Here is a 21048-nt window from a genome sequence, read left to right as displayed (position 1 = left end):
GTCTGAGGCCTGATTTGAACTCACAAAGATGAGTTTTCCTGACTCCAGATCTGTCACTCTATCTACTGTGCCACCTAGCTGCCCTCTGTGGATAAAAAGCCAGCCTCTGAACCAAGAAGATCACAGTTCAAGTAGTGTCTCATACATACTGGCTGTGTGACCATGGGTAAGTCATGTAACTTCACAGTACTCTAGGAAACTCTCTAGGAATATAAATTGCAGACAAGGTGATGATTGGTAGAGGTACTTTACCTGGGAGTTCTCTATACCAATGAAATCATAAGTGCAGTCCTTATCATTTTTCTAATGAAGTACTTGCATCTGAATGAAAATTGCAAGTGAATCAGTTCACAAACTGCTCACACAAATGCTAGAGAATTTATATAATGTTGAGTCTCACCTGAGTTTTTCAAATATCATACTTGGGAAATACGGTTTTTTTTTCTGGTAAAGAGACTCAAAATATTGTTTAACATCAATGCATAGTTTTAAATATTTATGTTCTGTTTGGGAGGGGTTTCATACAAGCAACTTACAGTGGCATCTTGAATGTAAAGGGAAATTTAAATAATTGTCACAATATTGATTTCAAAGGACTTGTAAAATTCTGCTCAGACAGCAGGATAATGTAGGGATTCAGGGTGGTATTATAAACCCTCTACAGACTACTGAAGTGAAAAGAACGTGTTCAAGAGTGATGTATAACTTGTTAGCCCAATGATTTCCTGCACATACAGCTGTGTCCCAGGTTTACCACTGAATAAATATGGGTTTTCTGCTTAGTCTATAAGCAGTAATGATTATCCAGCCCACTTCATTAGCACAGAAAGGCAAGGATTATTGGATGAAAGGCATCAGTTACACTTGCTGGCCATTAATGACTCTATAAGCATTTAGGGAGTCTGTGGCCTTGGACCAAAAAGGTCTTTTCCCCATCTCCCGAAATAAGATTTTCATCCTGTCAGACACCTCATAAGCATCAGCTTTTTGTAAGCTGAAAAGCAGACTGAAGCCCTTGCTATATTTTCAAGCTCTGGCCTTCAGTAAATGCCAGCTTCAGGTGGCAAATATAATTTTCAAGGAACAGCAGAAATCCTTTGTCCTTCTACGTTATAAAAGCCAATCTTTCCTCTATGTGAAGACTTTGCATCTCTACGGGACTCCAAATGAACTTTCTTCTCATCATGCAAATATATGATTGGTGAACTACACAGTGAGAATGCTATTTTGTGATCTAATTGTAATTAGTCTCCAACTTGCTAAACCTAACTTTATTAACCTGCATAATTAACCAAAGTGTTTCAAAGAAACAATGCTTTACCCTAGAATGGGCTATCTCTTCAGTTCTCACACACACCCCCATTCATTAATAAAAGAAAAGCTGCAAAGAACTCTGTGTAGTACTAGTAAAATCATGCTCACTCTTTGCAAGACTGGTAGGTATCCTGCTTGTTTCCTTAGTAGTAATATAAAGAGATTTAGAGACACCAACATATTGCTATTATAGCTCATTTACAGATCAAGAAATTGAGGCAGAGAAAGTGTGTTCGTTCCTTTGGTCATTCATGCCACACTGACCTAACCTAGTAGCATCAGTAACACAATAAGAACTACAATAAAGGTTTCCTGATGAATGGCCCCTAGATATATTGGGGATCATTTCATAGAATCATAGCATTCCTTTCAGAAATTATCTAATTCATGTATGATATAATTTTATCCTCATTCAATTTTCTTCAATATTCCAAGGTCCTAAGGTCTCCCGACGCTATTGTATTTGGTAACCATGTGCATGTCATTTATTGTATAGTACATTGTGCTGAAGCCAAGTCTGATTTCTGCTTCCAGGCTGCAGAAAAGCCTTGTGCCTTTGGAATTTCTTATCACTGAATTTTTGATAAGCAACATTTTCTGCTCATCCGTGTCTTTCTTAAAGGATTTCTTATTCCTTACTCTTCGAATAAGGATCAGAAACCACAATTCAACTAAGTATATGGCAGGAAAAGTTTGTTTCTAGGTTGTACTCGGAAAATGTTTTTCTAGAACTAATATGCATTATTACAGCAACACATTCAATTAGACCTTTCTTTGTGGAAGTCTTTTTTGACCATTCTTTTTTTTTTCTATCAAAAGAGGAAGTAGAAGCAAACTTAAAAAAAAAAATCAGATCTCCTTATGCATGTTTTGTCAAGATTAGTAAGCCAGCCATAATATAAAATTAAAGTATGAACTTCAAGTACACATGCCATCTTTTCATTCCGTGCAATTCTTATGCATGTTCTCCCATAGCACCTCTATGGGAGATTCACCCATTGTGCTAGAGGTCTTTTTACATTTCCTAGGGACCAGTACAATACTCAGACTATGCCTGGCCCAAGCTCTTATTTCTTGCTCTTGCCAGATGACTTACTCTCCATTTCTAATCTAATATTTCCTCAATGATATTAGCCTAGAACTACTTCTTGCACAAAGATCATTACTGGATATATGCTGCAGGCTACCTGTAGCCATCATGGCATCATAGATCACAGACTTATAGATCTAGAGTTGACAGGGATCTCAGAGACCATCTACTCCAACCCTTTCATTCTATAGAAGAGGAAACTGAGACCCAGAAAGGTGAAATGACATACCCAAGGTTCATAAGTATAAGTGGCAAAGCCAAGATTTGAACTCAGGTCCCCTGGTATGCCTCTTCAATGCTTTATGGGTAACATAAGCCTCTTGAGAATAGAGATGAAGTAGTCACTTAAGAAATGCTTGGTGATTGATTACCCAGAACTTTGGATCCTCAGGGATTATGGTTTCCTACATTTTGCAATCATACGACATTGCCAAGTGAATATTTATGTTTGTAAAAGATAGAATTTCTGGCAGGGAGCAGATTTGAGGTTTGTTAATAACAAACCACCATACAATTTCTCTAATGGAATCCAACCTGCTATTTTCCTCCTACTTCATTATGGGTCCAAGTCCATCTGAAGTACCTTTACTGACAAAAGGAAGTTGACAGTTCCATCATCCAAAACAAAATTCTTCTCTCAGGAATATGGCTGGAGGCCTGATTTCAGACAAAACTTCAAGTCTCCATTTCAATTTGCCCATGAGGAGTCATAGCTCTCCTGTTGAGTAATAGGCTTTATTGCAGGCACCAATGGACTTTAAGACTGAAAGAGCTTAAGAGAAGGTTTATGCCCCACAGAAAAAATTGAACCCCCAAAACTCATATTTTTTTCTCCAAACCCTACCCTCCCTTCCAAGCATTCCCAATCCTGTTAATGATGATCCTTCCAGTGACCCAGATTAACAACCTCCTTTGACTCCTCATTCTCCTTCACCCCACATATCCAGCTAATTGATAAATCTTATCATCTCTGTTTCCATAGTTCATTCATTTTTGTTCTCATTCTCTTTCTCCCCACTCCCCTCTCCCCCTCTCTCTCCTCCTTCCTTTTTCCCTTCCCTCCCTTCCCCCTCTCCCTCCTTCCACTTCAGATCAGGCTTTCATCACATCTCATCTGAAATATTAAAACAGCTTCCTATTATTTGATCTCCCCTGAATCAAGTTTGTCCCCTCCCCAGTACATCCTTCACACAGCTACAGATTAAGTGATTGTCCTAATGCACAGGGCTGACCATTTCATTCCCCTGCTCACCAAACCTTCCTTCCCTCTAGGATAAAATACAAACTCTGGTTTGGCACTTAAAGCTTTTCACAACCTAGTATATTCTAATATATTTCTCTAGCTTTATGATAAATTACACACTTACACAAACTCTACAGTACAGTTAAGCTCACCTTCCTGCTGTTACACACAACACTCCATCTCCCATCCTGTCACCAATGTCTGGAATACACTGTTTCCTTACCTCTGCCTCTTGGAATTTCTGGTTAGGTATTAGTGCCTCCTCAGAAGAACAGCTTTGGATTTCTTTTGTATATACTTATATGTGTAGATAAGACCATAGGATCACTGATACATTCTTTGTATTTGTATCCTAAGCAACAGTGCCAGGCAGATGCTAGGAACTTAATAGATGCTGATTGACTGATAACAGGGCATCAAAACAGTAAGCTAAGAAAAGGAAGATAATTTGTTTGGCCTCATATAGGGAGAGAATTTGGAACTCAAAATTTTTAAAAATGATTGTTAAAAACTTTTACATGTAATTAGGAGATATTTAACGAAATAAATAAAACAATTAAATTGCTAAAAAGCAAAAAAAAATATGCAAGACATGTTTTCAAGTTAAAGTCAATAAGACTTGATGAGGCAGACAGAAGGAAGTCAAAATTCACATCAGATTGCAAATCTGGATTTCAAGAAAGATTGTAGTTTCCTCAACAGTTATAAGAATGGTTTGATTTTGGAGAGACTGAAGGACAACAAGATCAGTTATGTATTTAATTTGAGATATCAACAGGACATCTAAGAGGAAACATCTAGGAGCAAAGAGCTGATGGTATGGAAATTCAATCTCTCAACAGAGATTGTGGTTGGATATACAGATTTGGGAGTCATTCAGTAGAGATAATAATTGATCCCATGTGAGCTGCTCAGATCCAGAGGAGACAGTATAAAATAAAAGAGAAGAGGGGTCAGGACAGAATCTTCTCTATGATTTAATAAACAAATTGTAAGGAACTGTGTGAGGCATACAGTGATCAAATGACTTACTTGCACAGGGTCCCAAACGTATTAAGTGTTAGAGACAGAATCAGAATCCATGTCTTCTTGAGACTACTGTCACATCACTCAATTAACAGGTGTTTATTGAGTGCCTACTATATGCTACACACCGTGAATACAAAGAATGAAAAAATCTCTGCTCTCAAGGAGCTTACATTTCTCATGAAGAGACAAGTACATATATTAGTACATACTAAATAAATATAAATAAATAAATAAGTACTCAAATACATTATTGTTTGAGATGGAGGACTCTGCCAATCGGGGAGATCAGGAAAAGCAGCATGTAGAAGGTGAGTTGTGTCTTGAAGGCAGAGGGGGATTCTGTGAGGCCAAGGTGAAGAACAAGTTCATTCCATGGCCCTGGGCACGTCCATTGCAAAGGCATAGAGAAAGGAGATAGAATGTCGCGTTTAAGAAAGAAAGCCAGCTTGCCTAGATCACAATGTGGGGGAGAGAGAGTAATGTACAATAAGGCTGGAAATACAGGTTGGGAACAGGATGATGAGGACCTTAAAAGTTAAAGAGAAGTGTTGATATCTGAGGCAACAGAAAGCTGATGGAGTTTGATTTGGGGAGTGGTATCATGAGATCTTTGTTTTTGGTAGCTTTTCAGAGGATAGACTAAAGCAGGGAGAGACTTGAGACAGGGAAGCAATTCAGGGGCCATTGCAGTAATGCAGATGAGAAGTGATAAGGTTCTGAACCAAGGTGGCAGCTATGTGCATTGAGAGAAGAACTCAACATGAGACATGTTGTAGAAGGAGAAATGGAAAGGTTTGGCAACTAATTGAGTAGGTGGGATGAACAAGAGTAATGGGGTGAGGATAATGCTGCTTACAAACATGAAAGACTATAAAGAATAGAAATAGGGAAGTTTGGAAGAGGGGTCAATTGAAGGAGGGGAGAGAGATAATGAATTCTGTTTTGGACATGTTGAGTTTTGAGATGAAATTTTTAAAACTGAACAAAAAAATTACATGACTATATTCAGGTGAAATATCTATTCATTAAGATTCTCGGGTACTACAGAAAACAACAATTTCAAATGGGACCCTAAGCCAGAATATCTGATATCAGAGGCAATTTGATATCACATGATATCATATGATACATGCATATGAGCCAATGCAATTTTGGTGTCTCGGGCCAACGTCCATATATTTGTTTGTTTCAAGAATCTGTATTTATGTTAGTCTGGGTACTCTGTCTACCACTGCCTAAGACTGTGAGCCCCTATAACAATGACCACGATTGCTAACATTTATTTAGGGCTTTAAGGTTTGCAAAGCATTCACTATAACTCCGAGGCAAGTGCTGTTATCCCTATTTTACAGATACATAAGCTAAGGAGAGGATTCAAAGTCTTGCCAGGGTCACATGTCTAATAAGTGCCCGAGGTAGGCTTTGTGCTTAAGACTTCATGACTCCAAAGCCAGTACCCTATCTACTGAGCATCAAGAGTGGCTGTTGCATCCTTTCAAAAAAACAAAACAAAACAATCAGCACTCTGTGTCATCTTGGTGAGAAGCCTCTCCAAACTTAGCTACATTGGTCCTTGAACTACAGACAGTAGATCATTAGGCCCACATGTGGTCCATGGGCATGTAAAGCTAATGAAACCTGCAGGAACACCCACTCCTCCTAATGCTTACTTGGCCATCCTTGGCCCAGAATCCCTCTATATTGGTTCAATTTGTTGATAACTGTTCCAAGTGACATCACCTTCCTGAAAGATGAAAAAGGGTTAGTGAAGATGTAACCAGAGTAGTAAGGTTGGATGCTATTATTAATAGAAATAGAGGTTGCTGTGGCCAACATTGCTGTTTGGAAAGCTGAAATCATTCTCCTATAAAGGATAATGTCCTTTGAATATTCTGGTCTAGATAATCTTGGTGGGGCTCTAAGCTATCCAGTAGCTATGAGTGAAAAGTTTAAGGTCAGTGCTGCAAATACCTTTTCTGTTCCTTTGTTCTAATCAAAGTAATGCATACAGATTCAGGGGAGAGAACAAGTCATGGCACCATTTAAGACATTCAATTACTCAGTGACTAATCATTTTTGGCTTGGAAAGAACAGTATAACTAAAACCTTATGCTTTCACAAAGCAACATTCATTTCTTTTTATGAGACCAGTTGAGAATGCTAGTTAAAGCTAGATGGTTAGGTGTGGTGCAGAGAAAGTCAAATGGAATATGCACTCTTCTAGCCTATGAAACCTTTCAACCAACAGGGACATTTTCCAGAGTCAATGAAGTGAGTAGCTATACGAGATGGGATGATTTTGATTGGACATTTTGACATAATGAGCTTGAAATTATACTTTTGGGATACAACTGAAAATAGTGTATAAATATTATTAGCAGAAATTGCTACAAATTGGAGAATAATAGGGAAAACATGTCTAATCAGACCCATTAATTCTGGTTTCTGAATTTTGAAAGACAGGCTATTTACTTGTCTGTTACTTAAATTTCGTTTTCCACCAGACCAGTTTTTAAATACTCATGAACCAATAGTTTTCAAATGCCATTTGATGTTTAAATAACAAGTATAAAAATCTGTCCAAAGGAGATTAAAACTTTTATCTTGGAAAGGTTGTTTTCTGTAATTAATAATCAATAACCGCATCATTAAAAGTGCTACATTTTATACTATTAATAAGGAGAATGAATGTAAAGGTGGAAAACACACACATACACACACACACACAAACAACCTTATTTATATGCCAGAGAAGCACAACGGGGCATTCCTATTTAGGAAGCTTCCAGACTGAAAACACAAAGAGAAAGAAAGAAAAAATGCAGTATGGAAATAGAAAAATCAAGTACCAAAGACAGTGCCTGGGAAATATTCCTACAAAATAGTGCTCACTTTCAGTGCAAGTTGAGCCAGAAGAGGCTGAACTATACTCTTAATAATGGTTTTTATTTTAAATTTCTATCTCTGCTTCCTTCTTTCCCCATCTGGGAGTTTCCTACACCAGTTCCTAGCTTCTGTTAACTTGGTTCCTTCTTACATAGGCAAACTCCCCAAGATGTTTCTGTTTTATCTTAAGATTGGCATGTCCTGAGGCAGCTAGGTGGCACAGTGGATAGGGCACCAGCCCTGGATTCAGGAGGACCTGAGTTCAAATCCGACCTCAGACACATAACACATAACACTGTGTGACTCTGGGTAAGTCACTTAACCCCAATTGCCTCACTAAACAAACAAACAAACAAACGACAACAACAACAACAAAACCCAAGAATCCTTATTTTCAAGGCTCACTTTAGGTACCCACTCCTCCTTACCTTTCAGTGGTTGGTGCTTTCTCCTTCTCTTTACCTTGTACTATGTTTAATCTATATTTTGGGTGTGCCCCTTACCCCTGTGGAATAGAAACTCTCTGGGGGTAGGGACCCTTTTCATTTTAATTCGGTAGCCCTAAAGCACAGCACTGCCCCTTACACATGAGAAAGACTCAGTAAATATTATTTGAATTGTTGAACTGAAATGTATACTTGGTAATCAAGATGGAGTATTCATGAAATTCGAGCAAAGGGGAGCAAGCACTGCAGCTCAGGAAATCAAGCAAACAAGTATTTCTTAAGCACCTACTGTGTGCCAGGTATGAAGAATATAATTACAAAGATCGGCAAACAAGGAGTTTATATTTTCCCTGGTGGTACAGTACACAAGTAAGTACTGACAAAATCTATAGAAGGTACATTTTTGGAGGGGAAGGCACCAGCAGTTAAAGAATGAGATCAGGAAAAGTTTTCTATAGAAAGTGGCACTTGAGCAATGCATTCAATAGTCAATAAAAATGTATTAAGTGCCTACTGTATGCCAGGCACTATGCTTAGCAGTAGGGATAAAAATATGAAAAAGAAAGATGGTCCTTTCCCTCAAAGAGCTTACCATCTAACAGGGGGAAAACAACACAAAAGAGAGCTGAAAAACAGAAGTGATGGGAGATATCTTGGGGGGGGGTGTTGAGTACAGACTGAGAAGTGAATAAGTGATTCTAAGGGGCAGAACGCATTTTAGGCCTGGGAGAAATGGCACAAAGGCATGAAGACCACCAGTTTCTGGCACATGCTAAGTGCTTAATAAATGTCTATTAACTGATTTTTATATGCAAGGAGCTACAAGGCCAGTCTGATTAGACATAGCATACATCAAAGAGAGTAAAGTTAAGTTTGGGCCAGGTTGTCAAGGGCTTTAAAAAGCCGAACAGGAGCTTCTATTTGATGCTAGAGGCAATTTCTAGCAGCTTATGTATGCAAGAAGGGGGAAGGGGTGAGGAAGAGAGAGAAATGGAGAGGGGAGGGGGAGACAGTGAAAGGGAGAGGGAGAAAGAGAACAGCTTGAAATGTAAAAACATTTTCTCCCGTGTATTATATAGACACTCAGTGGAGGCTCTCTGGGACAATACAGATAGGAATGAATCACATAGAATGATAAAGCATGGACAGGTTGTAGATTGCATTGATGGAGGGAATCCCCACTTTAATGACATTACAGAGCCAATAAAGTACTGAAATTTGCAAGTATGATAGAACTCAAAATCAGGAAAAAAGTTGGGGTCTGCATCACTTTCTTCTTGCCAGGGTATCTGTCTGCTATGAAGTCGACCAGAGGCTAATATTAAGTTCAACACATAGCCCGTTCTTCATCATATATGGATTACTGGTTCAGTAATCAAGTGCCAAATCAATATCAGGATTATATTTGAGGAGGTTTTTGGGATAAATTGTCTAAAGAGGTGATGAATTACCCAGTCTATCATGGTGGGGGTGTGGGGGGTGGAGGGGAATGCCTTTCCAAACAATCAAATATTCAACTATTCAACTCATGCTTTTCTAGTAATATTTTATGTGAAATAATCTTACTGCTGGAATTTACATAAGGTGAAAGATATTATAAATATGTACATTTATATACACATTATATATGTATACATTTCAGCTCAACAATTGAAATAATATTTATCAAGTGTTTCCCAATGCTGGGCTGACATATCTATCTATATGTTTATATATGACATATATATCTATATATCTGATACATATATATATCTGACATATATATCTATATATAACATTTTTTATGAATTCTAATATTATAAAGAGCTCATTCATTGCTCTTACTATAAGACTAGCTCAATTTCTTTTCTAGTTGTATATCTCTCTAAGGATATCCTTAATACATTTTCCATTTTTGAGTGTCAACTAAGTGTTTAAATGGGTCAGGCTGGAGCTGTTGAAATGGAAGGCCATTTTTTCTCTTTTTTGTTCCTTCTTCAAATTAAAAGCAGCCGCATGATCCTACCATCTCTTCTAGCAATCATCCTCTATCTAACTGCCATTTTTGGACTAAACTCCTTGCAAAAACCATCTAGAAGCACTGCCTTCACTTCTCTCTTTTCACTCAAATCCAAACTCTCTGAAATCTGCCTTCTGACCTCAATATTTAACTGAAATTGTTCACCTCAAACCCATAAATCGTTTCTTAAATGCCAAATCTAATGACTTTTCCTCTATCCTCACCTTCTTGACCTCTTCGCAGAACTCTGAAACTGTTGATCACCCTCTTCTTTTCAACACTCTCCTCTCTAGGTTTTCATGACACTTTTCTCTCCTGAGTCTCCTTCTACCTGTCTGACCACTGCTTCTCAGTCTTCTTTGCTGGTTCTTCCTCCAGGTCACACCCACAAACAACAGGTGTCCCCCCCAAGGCTCTGATCTGGGTCCTGTTCTCCCTCTATATTGTCATCTCATCCTGGATATCCTGTAAGAATATCAAACTCAGCAAGTTCAAAAAAGAACCCATAATTTCCCCCTTAAAACTCTTGCCTTTTTCAAATTTCCATATTTATGTCAAGGGTACCACCATCTTCCCAGTTCCCAAGTCTGGCAACCTCAAGGTCATCCCTGAACCTCTCCCTCACTCCACGAATCCAATCTGTTGCCAAGTCTTGTCTTTTCCGTCTTCACAACATCTGTCATATACATCCCTTTCTCTCTACTCACAAAGTCATCCCCCTGGTTGAGACTGTTTGCAGTAACCCTCTAATTGGTCTCTCCACCTCAACTTTCTCCCTGGTTCAGTCAATCCTCCATTTGGTTAAACAAGTAATTGAACTTAACTGACTGTACATCTGGTCACATGTTAATAACAGATTCTTAATTTAAATACACACACACACACACACGCCCATAGTGGATAGAGTTGGTTGTTGTTTGGCCATTTTCTGTCACGTCTGACTCTTCATGACCCCATGCTGGACTACTGCAGTAGCCCTCTAGTGGGTCTCTCCGCTGCTCCAGTCAATCCTCCATTTGGTTTCCACACTGATTTTTCTAAAGCTCAGGTTGGACCATGTTACTTCCCCTACTCAAAATCTACTTGCTCCCTATTCCGAGCCCAAATGTAAAATGTTCCATTTGTCATTTGAAGCCCTTCACAACCTGTCTCCCTCCTACTTTTCTATAGAATCCACAGCCCAGTGACACTGGTCTCCTTGGCTTGCTGTTGTGCCTTCTGTACTAGTTGTCCTTGACATCTGGAGATACTTCAAGACTCAGCACCGCCATACCTTTCAAGAAGACAGGATTATGTTTCCGCCATGATCAGGCATTAGAATCGGGTTTTTTGGAGTACAATTTTGTTTTAAAAACAAATCGATTTTTAAAAATCCTCAGAATTCAGGAAATGCAAGAAACATCTGGACTTACTCTAACTTCTTAAACTCTCTCCCTCCCCCCACCCTGCTCAATTTGTGTTGTTTTTTTTTTTAATAGCAACATTGACACAAATTGTTAAGAACTTTCAGTAAAAAGAAATAAATATGGAGTTCTTTCTGGAAAATATAAAGAATGCATGTAAACTGATGATTAATCTAAATTTAGCCATAAAAATCATACTGCTATAAGTATTGTTGAGTGTTACTGGCAAAAAGTAACTATCAAGTAAATATGAATTACTGGATATGAGGAACAGGAAGGACATTCAATTCTTCTGAAATCTGTTTCAGAAAAATTGTCTTAACAACTAGCCACATGATGTTATAAGATTTGCAAAGAGCTTTGTGTACATTATCTAACTTGATCCCCATAACAATACTGTGAGATAAATGCTATTAATATTCCCATTTTACAGATAAGGAAACTGCGCTTGAGAAAAGTTAAGCAGCTTGCCCAAGATCACAGAGTAAGCATAAGAGGCTGGGTTTGAAATAAGCCTTCTTAACTCCAAGCCCAGCACTCCAGCTAGTTCACCACTTTGCCTCTCTAAGGCCACATACAACCAGCAATTTAGGTGTGTTTTAGAAATATACTCACATTTCTTATCACCTTAAATGACAGATTCAGACCCCAAGCCTCACATTTAACAGGTGGGGAAACTGAGGCCCAGAGAGAGTAAGGGACCTGCTAGTGTTTAAAGTAGAATTCAAAACCAGATTTTCCCCTCTCCAGGTCCAGTGTCTATTCTACTCTGCCACACCACCTCAGAATCAGTTCTTACCCAAAAGAAATAGCCTCTTCAGATCTACAAATGAATCTATTTTAACCTGCCTCCACACTAGATCGAGTAAATGATTTAGATTTCTAACGTAGCTTCTCTAATAAATGTCAGAGCAGAGTATACGATGACAGCAACAACTAACATTTATACATAGCACTTTGATGTCTGTATCGCAATTTACATACATTATCTTATCTGAGCCTCACAATTCTATAAGTGCTATAAGTATTATCATCACACCCATTTTACAAATCAGGAAACTGAGGCTAAGAAAGGTTAAATGAGTTGCCTATGCCCACACAGCTAGTTAATGTCAGGGGAGAGAATACCCACAGAGCTCTTCTTCACTCTACTTCCTGCACTATATTTACTATACTACCACCTCTCTAGAAAACATGCCTTCTAACCCCAAGTTTGATTTACTTAGAAAATAGCTTTTCATACCCTCAGATTGTTAATTGCTGGTATATTTGTAATTGTTCTAAGTGTATCAGCTCCTGAAATCATGTACCACTCAGTGACATTCTTTCACCATTTGACTTTGCATTTGCATGCACATGTTATATATACATAGATATATATGTGTGTGTACATATATATATATATATATATTTATAAAAATGCTTAAGATTTTTTGAAAAGACACCTGATGTTTTTCTTTTCTGTCATTGTATGTTATTTTGAGCCAAAACAGGAGCCAGTCCATCAGTGTGGTTATAGGTTATATCTAGTTTGGAAATATGTAAATATCTCAGTCTCTATAAAGATATAGTTTATTAAGTCAGAGAACAGGATGCTTGAAATGACCCCTTTGTTTCTGTGGTTCAAGTTGGATTGCTTTTGGCTTTTCTAAATGATCATTTTCTCATTCCCTTGGATCAGTGAAATCAAAATGTGCTTCTGATCCTTTACTCATTTGTTCAGTGTTTTCGAACATTTTATTATTCACTTCTTTGAATGTTAATCTTGTAACTAGTGTTCCAAAGTTGTTCACTCTCTATTAGCCAGGCATATCACATAGTGAGTGGATCCTTGCAAGGGAAAGGGGTAGCATCATTGTGTTCTGATCATTGCATTCAGTTGTGGAATAATACAATCTAAGTTTCAGCACAAAGGATATATAAACTGTTTTACTCCTTAGTATTCAAAAATTCATATGCTTATGGAGTATATCACAGTTCAAGGTTGAGTACCTTAGGTCTATCATTCATTATGTTACTAACCTCTGTTTTGTTATGGTTTCAAGAAATTGATTGTTTTTAAAGTTAACCACAGCTATAGTTCATTCTTGAAACTTTGAGGCAAATCTTAGAATCTAACAGACTATTTTTTCAAATTAATTTAAATGCCCATTTGATTTTTTAAAATTCCTAAAACATTCCCTAAGGTTTGTTTTATCCTCTACCATGTGATTTCAGCACAAACACTCATGAGAATGGGGGCATAGTTATTTAGTACATTGTTTAGAAGCATATTTATAAGATGCTTTAACATATGAAAGAACATTTCACACTGGGAAAAATCCAATAGGCTTCATCTCCATGAAGCATGCCCAGGTTAACCCCAACTGCCTCAGATATTCTCTCATATCTTTTCATTTGTTTCTCTTCTCTGCCTATTAAATTCTAAGCTCCTAAAGGTCAGGAACTAGGCTTTCTATTGCCTCTATAATTTCACACACTGCCTTCCTAGTGCCATATGCTTCACAATAGGCATTTATACAGAATTTTAGGAAACTTAAGGTACTATATGAGTTGTTAGCATTACGTACCACTGGCAGACTTTTAAAATAAAAGTGTCAACAAAAAAAAATGAAATTTTCCCTTAAATGTAGAGAAAGTGAAAATGATATGTTTAAAAAAAATGAAAACATGGTTTGGATATGATTAGCCTCAGCTTTCAGCTTCACTTTTTATATCAATCAATAAACATTTATTATGCTCCTACTGTGTGCCAGGCACTTTGCTAAGTGCTAGGGATATAAAAAGGAGGCAAAAGATAGTCCCTGTCCTCAAGGAGTTTATAATCTAATGACATATATAATCATATGATATATATGTTATATATTACATTATTATATAATCTAATGGATTTTACAGTCTAATGGCATATAGTATTATCAGTTATCTAGATAATTCAAGTGAAAGGAAACTACTCTCTCTTCAGTCATCTGGATGAAATTTTCTTTGGACTAGAATTATATAAGTAACTGCCTCCTTGTTCCCTTGACTCACTTTGCATTTCCGTATATCAGTCAATGCCCCTGGTTTCCAAAATGCTCCCAAATTTCATCCTGTTATCTCAGGTAGTGAAGCAAAATTTGCAAAGCGTTCTTAACCTTAATTGTAACACATTTTAATTTTTTAAAGTGAACACTCTTGGGGGTCAGATTGAGGTATCTGATTTGCAAAAATGTTAGGAATCAATGATTTGGTTTTATACTAGTTATATTTGCCTACAGCTATCTTTTTTTTTTAAATCAACAACATTCTCTTCAGTAAAGTTTCTTCTTCTAAGTGTAGATTATGACACGTGCTGCTTTTTTTTTTCCAGCTGCAGAAATAACTGTCCAGCCAACCCTTGAAGAAGCCTCTGAGAACTGTACCCAAGAATGCCTTATCCTTGGTCATTCTGACTCCTGCTGGATGCCTGCTGCAGTACCCCAGTATCGGCAACCTCGTCCTGCAGAGCCTGTGGTAACCCGCCACAGTTCTCCTGCTCCACATCTGATCACGACCACAGCAATGTGCCACAATCCTCCTGAGCCCCAGCCTGCTGCTATTTGCACCACTCCCCCCCGGTCCCTGAATGAAGAACTGGGGCATGGTGCTAGGGCTGCTCAAGGAAGGGTTGTTGTTCAGGACGATTCTAATCAGGTTCGAAGATGCAGTCCCAGAGCCTTGTTTTGCACAGCTGAACATGACGACTCAATCAAAGTTATTCCCATGACGACTTTCACGCCTGGCCAATCTTCACAGGGCTCTCCCAATATCGAAGAGGATCCCATATAAGGCCCGTTAGCCAAGCCAACTGTTCCAGACTTCAGGAGAATGTGTATATAATCAAAGCAACTGAACTACATGCATATTAAAAACTGCTCCACATGTATATATGTAAATAGAAACTAAAACTGAACTCAATTTCAAGAGCTAGAGCTAGATCACTAGAGTTTCCTCCTAAGAAAAGTTTGACCGAAGTTTGTATCAAATATGGAGAAGCAAAAATCAAGAAATAATATTTTATAGTAGAAAAAGGGCTATTGTGACAGATGAGGGCTTCGTGGTTTTTGCCATTTCTGAAGATTTTATCCAAATTTCTGCCTTGGTGTGTAAATTATACCAACTTATTCACATGCTGTTCAAAATCAACATAAACGATGCCACAGATTCTCTGGTAATGTACCCCTGCTTGGTGGATACTCAATGTTAGAATGCACTGCACTGTGTCAAAAGAGGCTACTGGATTTCCAAGGGGACTTTTTTGTTTTCAGATTTATCTTCCTAGTTTAATGTAAGCTATATCAAGAATCATTGCATCTGTCATTGTTTAGCCATTCTTCCATTACTAATCAGGTTTTTTCTTTCCCAAGTTCACGTTAGCTAATGTCCCTGGAAACCGAACGTAAGAGGACTTAAAACACAAGGAAGCCGAAGAGATTTGGTGGCTAATTTAGGGCTGTGGCTGTAAACTACTGTCGCCTAGAGAATATGCTGGTGATTTAAATGTTAATTTTACAGCACCAAAGGCACTTATGGAAAGATTTTCCATAAAGGATTCAATATAACTATAGATAACCACACACTAAGCCCATTAGACTAAGGGATTTTTGTCATTCTAGCTCAACTTATTGAAGAAAATAACAGACATTATGCAGACAAAAGCAGGAAGCAAACATTGGCGAGGTAAATTATAAATATACATCAAATATATTCTTGTACAGAACTTCTAAGTGATGTGCTGGAGGAGATTAGGAGTTGCTGACTGCTTCTTATGGTGGATAAGAAACACTTGCTTCACCATAAAAGGAAAACCAAGAAATCCCAGACAGGAATCAAAAGATATCCTTCTGTGGTAAAAAGGAATACACTTGTGTTCCTAAGGAAATTATTTCCTTCCGTTGTCTGTTGGTTTTGGTTTTTTTCCCCCTTTTTAACCAGTCATTATCTTCTATGTGTACATTTCACCAAGTCACAGAAACTCCACCCCACATTGATTTCTCACAGCAAAACCCGGGTAACTTGTCTAGTTTCAATGTTATTATACCAAGAGACAATCTGTGTTTTGGGGGAAGTAAAACATCCCCAAACACAAGAAACAAAGAAACAAAGAAATAAGCAAAGAAACAAACCAAACCAAACAAACAAAAAAAAAAAAGAAAAAAAAAGAAAAAAAACAAACCAAAAAAAGCATAACTTTCTTGTGGATAAAATTAGATATAGGCTCCATAATGTGTAACTTAAATTAATAATTTATGAGTAAAATGTGTGTGTAAAAATGTTATAAGCTTCTAGAAAAAAAAAACCAAAAAAAAAAACCCAACAAAACACAAAAAACACAAAAAAACACAAAAAACCATAAAAAAACCAAATGTTCCAATTGGTGAGGATTTCACTGGATGTTGAGACATCGTCTCTCTATGTGCCCAGCAGGTATAAGTAGCTTTGTAACTGTATATTTAATTTCATTGATTTCAGCCTATTGAAATCATGTTTGATTTTAGTTTGTAGAAGAGCTTCACTTTTAAACTCTGAACTTAATTAACAAAGTTGCAAAATAGCAGATGGCAGGTGTTTTCTTTTTTTCTTCTTTATATTTTTCAGTACTATTTAGAGAGATTTGTGGTACACTGGTTTCCAGTCCCATGCGAATCCTGAAAAAGCAATGTGAATCCTTTGGAGACTGACACACTGTAGCTGTAATTTTACATTCTTCAGATACAATGGAATGGCCAATTGGACTGATAGAGATAGACTACAGCTACCTATAGCTATTAATATCTATTTCCTTAATGAACAAAAGATAGAGCAAACAAAACAAAGTCACTTCCCAGGAGTTTCTGAGTTTGGGCTAAACGTTTGGAAGCTTATTCGAAATCATGACTATATATCATGCATAGTATTAAAAACCAATAGAATACAAATCTAGAACTACAAAATTCCCATGGCATTCCCAAATCTTGTTTATCTCAAAATGCCCAGTGTTTGATAAAGATTATTTAAGGAGTAAATAACCTAAGAACATGAACTAGAATATTGTCACTATTGTGCCTATCTTGAATAAATACCAACGATGGTTGGAAATAACGAAATGCCACATAGCTGGTTCTCCGTCATGGATAGTACTGCCGAATTTCCAATGACCCCATCATGACAAGTACTTTCCCTTCTAAGCTTAGAAAATATAATAAATTGCATCTGTCAGCCAGAGGCATAAATTTAACTTGGGGTATCATGACTTTTAATGGATGTTGAGAACTTAGCACTCAGAGAACCATGAAAATAATTGAAATGATGGAAAAAATAAGACCTAATAGGACACTGAAAAGAATTAGGACTAAAAGACAATTATAAAATAACACATCAGAGATACGGATAATTGCCCCACATCAACAAAGAATAGAATAAAAGCAAGTCATCTTTAACTTAAGCAAAAGGTGTGTGTCATATATATGCATATATATGTATATGTCTATGTGTATATATCTATGAAAACCTGACAAGTGGAGTTATTTCATGTGTAATCAAGAAAAGCTATTTAATCTCCATCCCTGAAGCTCTACAAATTTGGATACTCAACCCTTCTAAAGATATAGGGATGGGCTACATGAACTCTGAAGGTCACTGACAGCTCTCAGATCCTATGGATGGATTTAGGGATTAGAGAAAGAGCTCATTTTTGTTTGTTTTAGAGGGGTTTTGACCTGTGATTTCATCAGTGGGCTAACTCCCTAATGCAGATCCCTCGACTCTCTGTAACAGATTTGCAGTTGTCTGTAGCACTGAGAAGCTAATTTGCCCAAGGTCATAACCAGTATGTATCAGTTGCAGGAACTGACCCCGAGTTCTCCTGACTGCAGAACTGGCTCCCCCCTGTACCCTAGTTCTCAATACCTGTCTAGATTATTTAGCTTATGTCAATAACTAGGCACCCCAGCCCTGCCATTAGAACGGGGTATTGTTGAAGCTGGAATCAGACCAGCTTTGACCAAAGGCAGATGTGTGAGTTCAGGTATTCTATCCAATGCATACTTGGACCAGGTTTCTACTCGATCAGGCGTATTTGACTTACATATTTCAGGACTTCATTTCCAGTGAGAACTTTAGAATATGCCATCAATTATTTCCTAAAACAAACAGAGGCACAGGTTAGGAGGGCCATCCATGGGAATTTATCAACATAAGAATAATTTAACCCTGGCACTCACTTTACCAATAAATATAATGGTTCCCACTGGGGAGTGGTAGAGGGAAGAACTATTTCTTTAAAAAAAACAAACCTCAAATACTGATATATCTTTAAATTTTGTCTTCAAATTGACCCACCAAAAGAAGAACTATGCATGATAGGTCTTTTTAGAGTAAGTTATTCCCGATGTTTAACATTCATCTGAAATAAATTTAATTATATGGTGATTATATATCTATTCCTACAATAATAGACAGAAAATACGGAACATTTGTAAGACTGTGCCTATCCACTATACATCTTATACCAAGAATGTACACATCCTTTAAACATGTTTATTGCAATTTCAGCAAATGCTGTGTCAGTGTCTTAAGAACTAATACCAGTATACTTCTACATGATATATAACTATTATCTAAGATCTAGAAGCAATTTAGTGCACAAAGTTGTGTAATCTTATTTAGTCACTTGACATTTTACTTTTAATTATGTGAATTTATGGAGCTAAAACAATTACATCTATGTTATAATGGTAGCTAAATGATCAACTTTGTTATTGTGTATAATGGTAACAATCAAAAGCAAAAACCTTGCCTTCATAAACAAACATTTATCACACTATATTTAAAATGGTAAAAAGAGACATGCGAAATCCACCAATTTGCATTTCTAAATTAATCTTACAAAGAAAACCTTACTTTTGAAGAAACTGATTGGTTTCAACTCATGCAGATTTCAACTTAAGTTTTTTTTTTAAGGATGTATACATGTATAATTAGCCACATATACATATATACCATACTGCTCATATTTTTTCTTTAAATTTATTCAAGTTTAACCTGACTTATACTTTCAAGTAAAGATGTCATTTTGCAACTTAATTTTTTTTACTCTTTTCTTGCATAAGAAAAATTATTTTGAAATTTTCATCAGAATGCTTCTAGGCCCATCACTAATTCTTTTTAGGAAAAAAGAAATGCATTTCTATTTCAAGCTAGCACAAGTGGTCCAGAAAACATGGAAGTAAGAGTAGTACAAAAGCTGGACAGAAATGTTAACTACATTATGGGCCAACGATCATATCAGAGGAATTTGGTATGACAGTCTCAAAAAGGGTTTCTCATTTACAATAGTTTTTGAATACCGACCATCAATTGATTCATAGTAAGTATAATATTAAAACAAAATCTGACAACCAACATTTACCAGCACAAACAGCATCAAAGAGGCTGGTGTTAAGTAATATGTGTGCAAAGATAGATGTTAAAACAAACAACGATTTGAAGGCAAAGAATTTACATGGTAACTTACAAAAATGTTGTGTGTGAATTGTTATACAATAAGTATATTTAAAAAAAAACTTTTGAAATATATATTTATGTTTGTATTTCGGGCAGATTTTTTGTGTTATCTTACAGGATCTGAAAGTGAACAGTGTGTGTACTGAAACAGTTCTAACCATACTTGGGAAGGAATTGAAGTGGATACTGTACGGCCTAGGCTAGCAGTATAGAGTCCCGAAGTAACTCTGTAGTAGTAGTTCTATTTCCGGTTCTGTGTAGCATGATGTCTTATGATTAATTATTAATAAACTCATCTCATAAAATAAAAGCCTCACATCTTTGGGTGGTTGTTTTTCAAGTCAAATTGAAAGATTTTACTTTAATCAACAAAATATTATTAAATGACTGTGCAAACAAGCTTCCTATGTCTTTTTCCCCTTTGGGGAAAACCCTAACCACTGACTTGACCTACACTTAAATAATTTTGAAAATTTATATTTTATCACATTAAATAACATTGGTCAGCTTTGACACTATCCCACTGTCTTTTAAACCTAGTAATTGTTCTAGTAAATTTAGGAAATTCATTAAAAAAAATCCAAGTTAACTGACCTGTCATGCCAGCCACTTAAGTATATGTACATTGAATTTTCTCTAAATCTCATCCTCAAAATATATTCTGCACTATAACAAGCCCCCTGCATGAGTGGTCTGTTAATACTACCATTAATTCTCTATGTAGAAAACAAGAAAAAAAAATTCAGAAAGCAATAATACACTAATCAGAACTGTAACATCGAAACACTTAGAATATAGTCCAGTTTAAATTTTACAAACTTAGGAACAAAGAAAGAAAAAGGATGATGTTTGGCTAGATTTTTTTTTTTATAAATTTAATTACTGGGGGGGAACCTTATTTCTATACTTGACTAATATACTTGTCCAAGGGTAATATTAAAATACTATCGATACCTACTACTCTAGCACTCTAAAACAGATACTCTGCTACTTTGATGCAAATCACAACCCATTCAGGCCTTCTAAGTTACTGTAATTCTTATCCAACCCCTTCTATATGTAGCACCCCCTCTGAGCCTCCTCCTACAACCTGTACTAGCTAGCACCTCAGGGTTAAATTCTGAGAAAGGTAG

The 21048-nt window shown here is 36.8% G+C and overlaps 1 protein-coding gene across 1 annotated transcript in view; it reads left to right on the top strand.

Annotated features, from left to right (window-relative positions):
• The window catches only part of LOC110198644 (protocadherin-11 X-linked-like), a 552081-nt gene extending 531864 nt beyond the window's left edge, over nucleotides 1-20217 (top strand). The window contains exon 9 of the mRNA XM_078147797.1: nucleotides 14763-20217. Coding sequence (XP_078003923.1) covers nucleotides 14763-15220 — 458 coding nt within the window. The 3' untranslated portion in view covers nucleotides 15221-20217. The remainder of the gene's footprint in view (nucleotides 1-14762) is intronic.
• The last annotated feature ends 831 nt before the right edge of the window (nucleotides 20218-21048 follow it).

This window comes from Phascolarctos cinereus, unplaced genomic scaffold (assembly GCF_003287225.1).
Source record: "Phascolarctos cinereus isolate Bilbo 61053 unplaced genomic scaffold, phaCin_HiC Scaffold_8;HRSCAF=390, whole genome shotgun sequence".
Classification (NCBI taxonomy): Eukaryota; Metazoa; Chordata; class Mammalia; order Diprotodontia; family Phascolarctidae; genus Phascolarctos; species Phascolarctos cinereus.
This window is presented reverse-complemented; position numbering and strand designations above follow the sequence as displayed.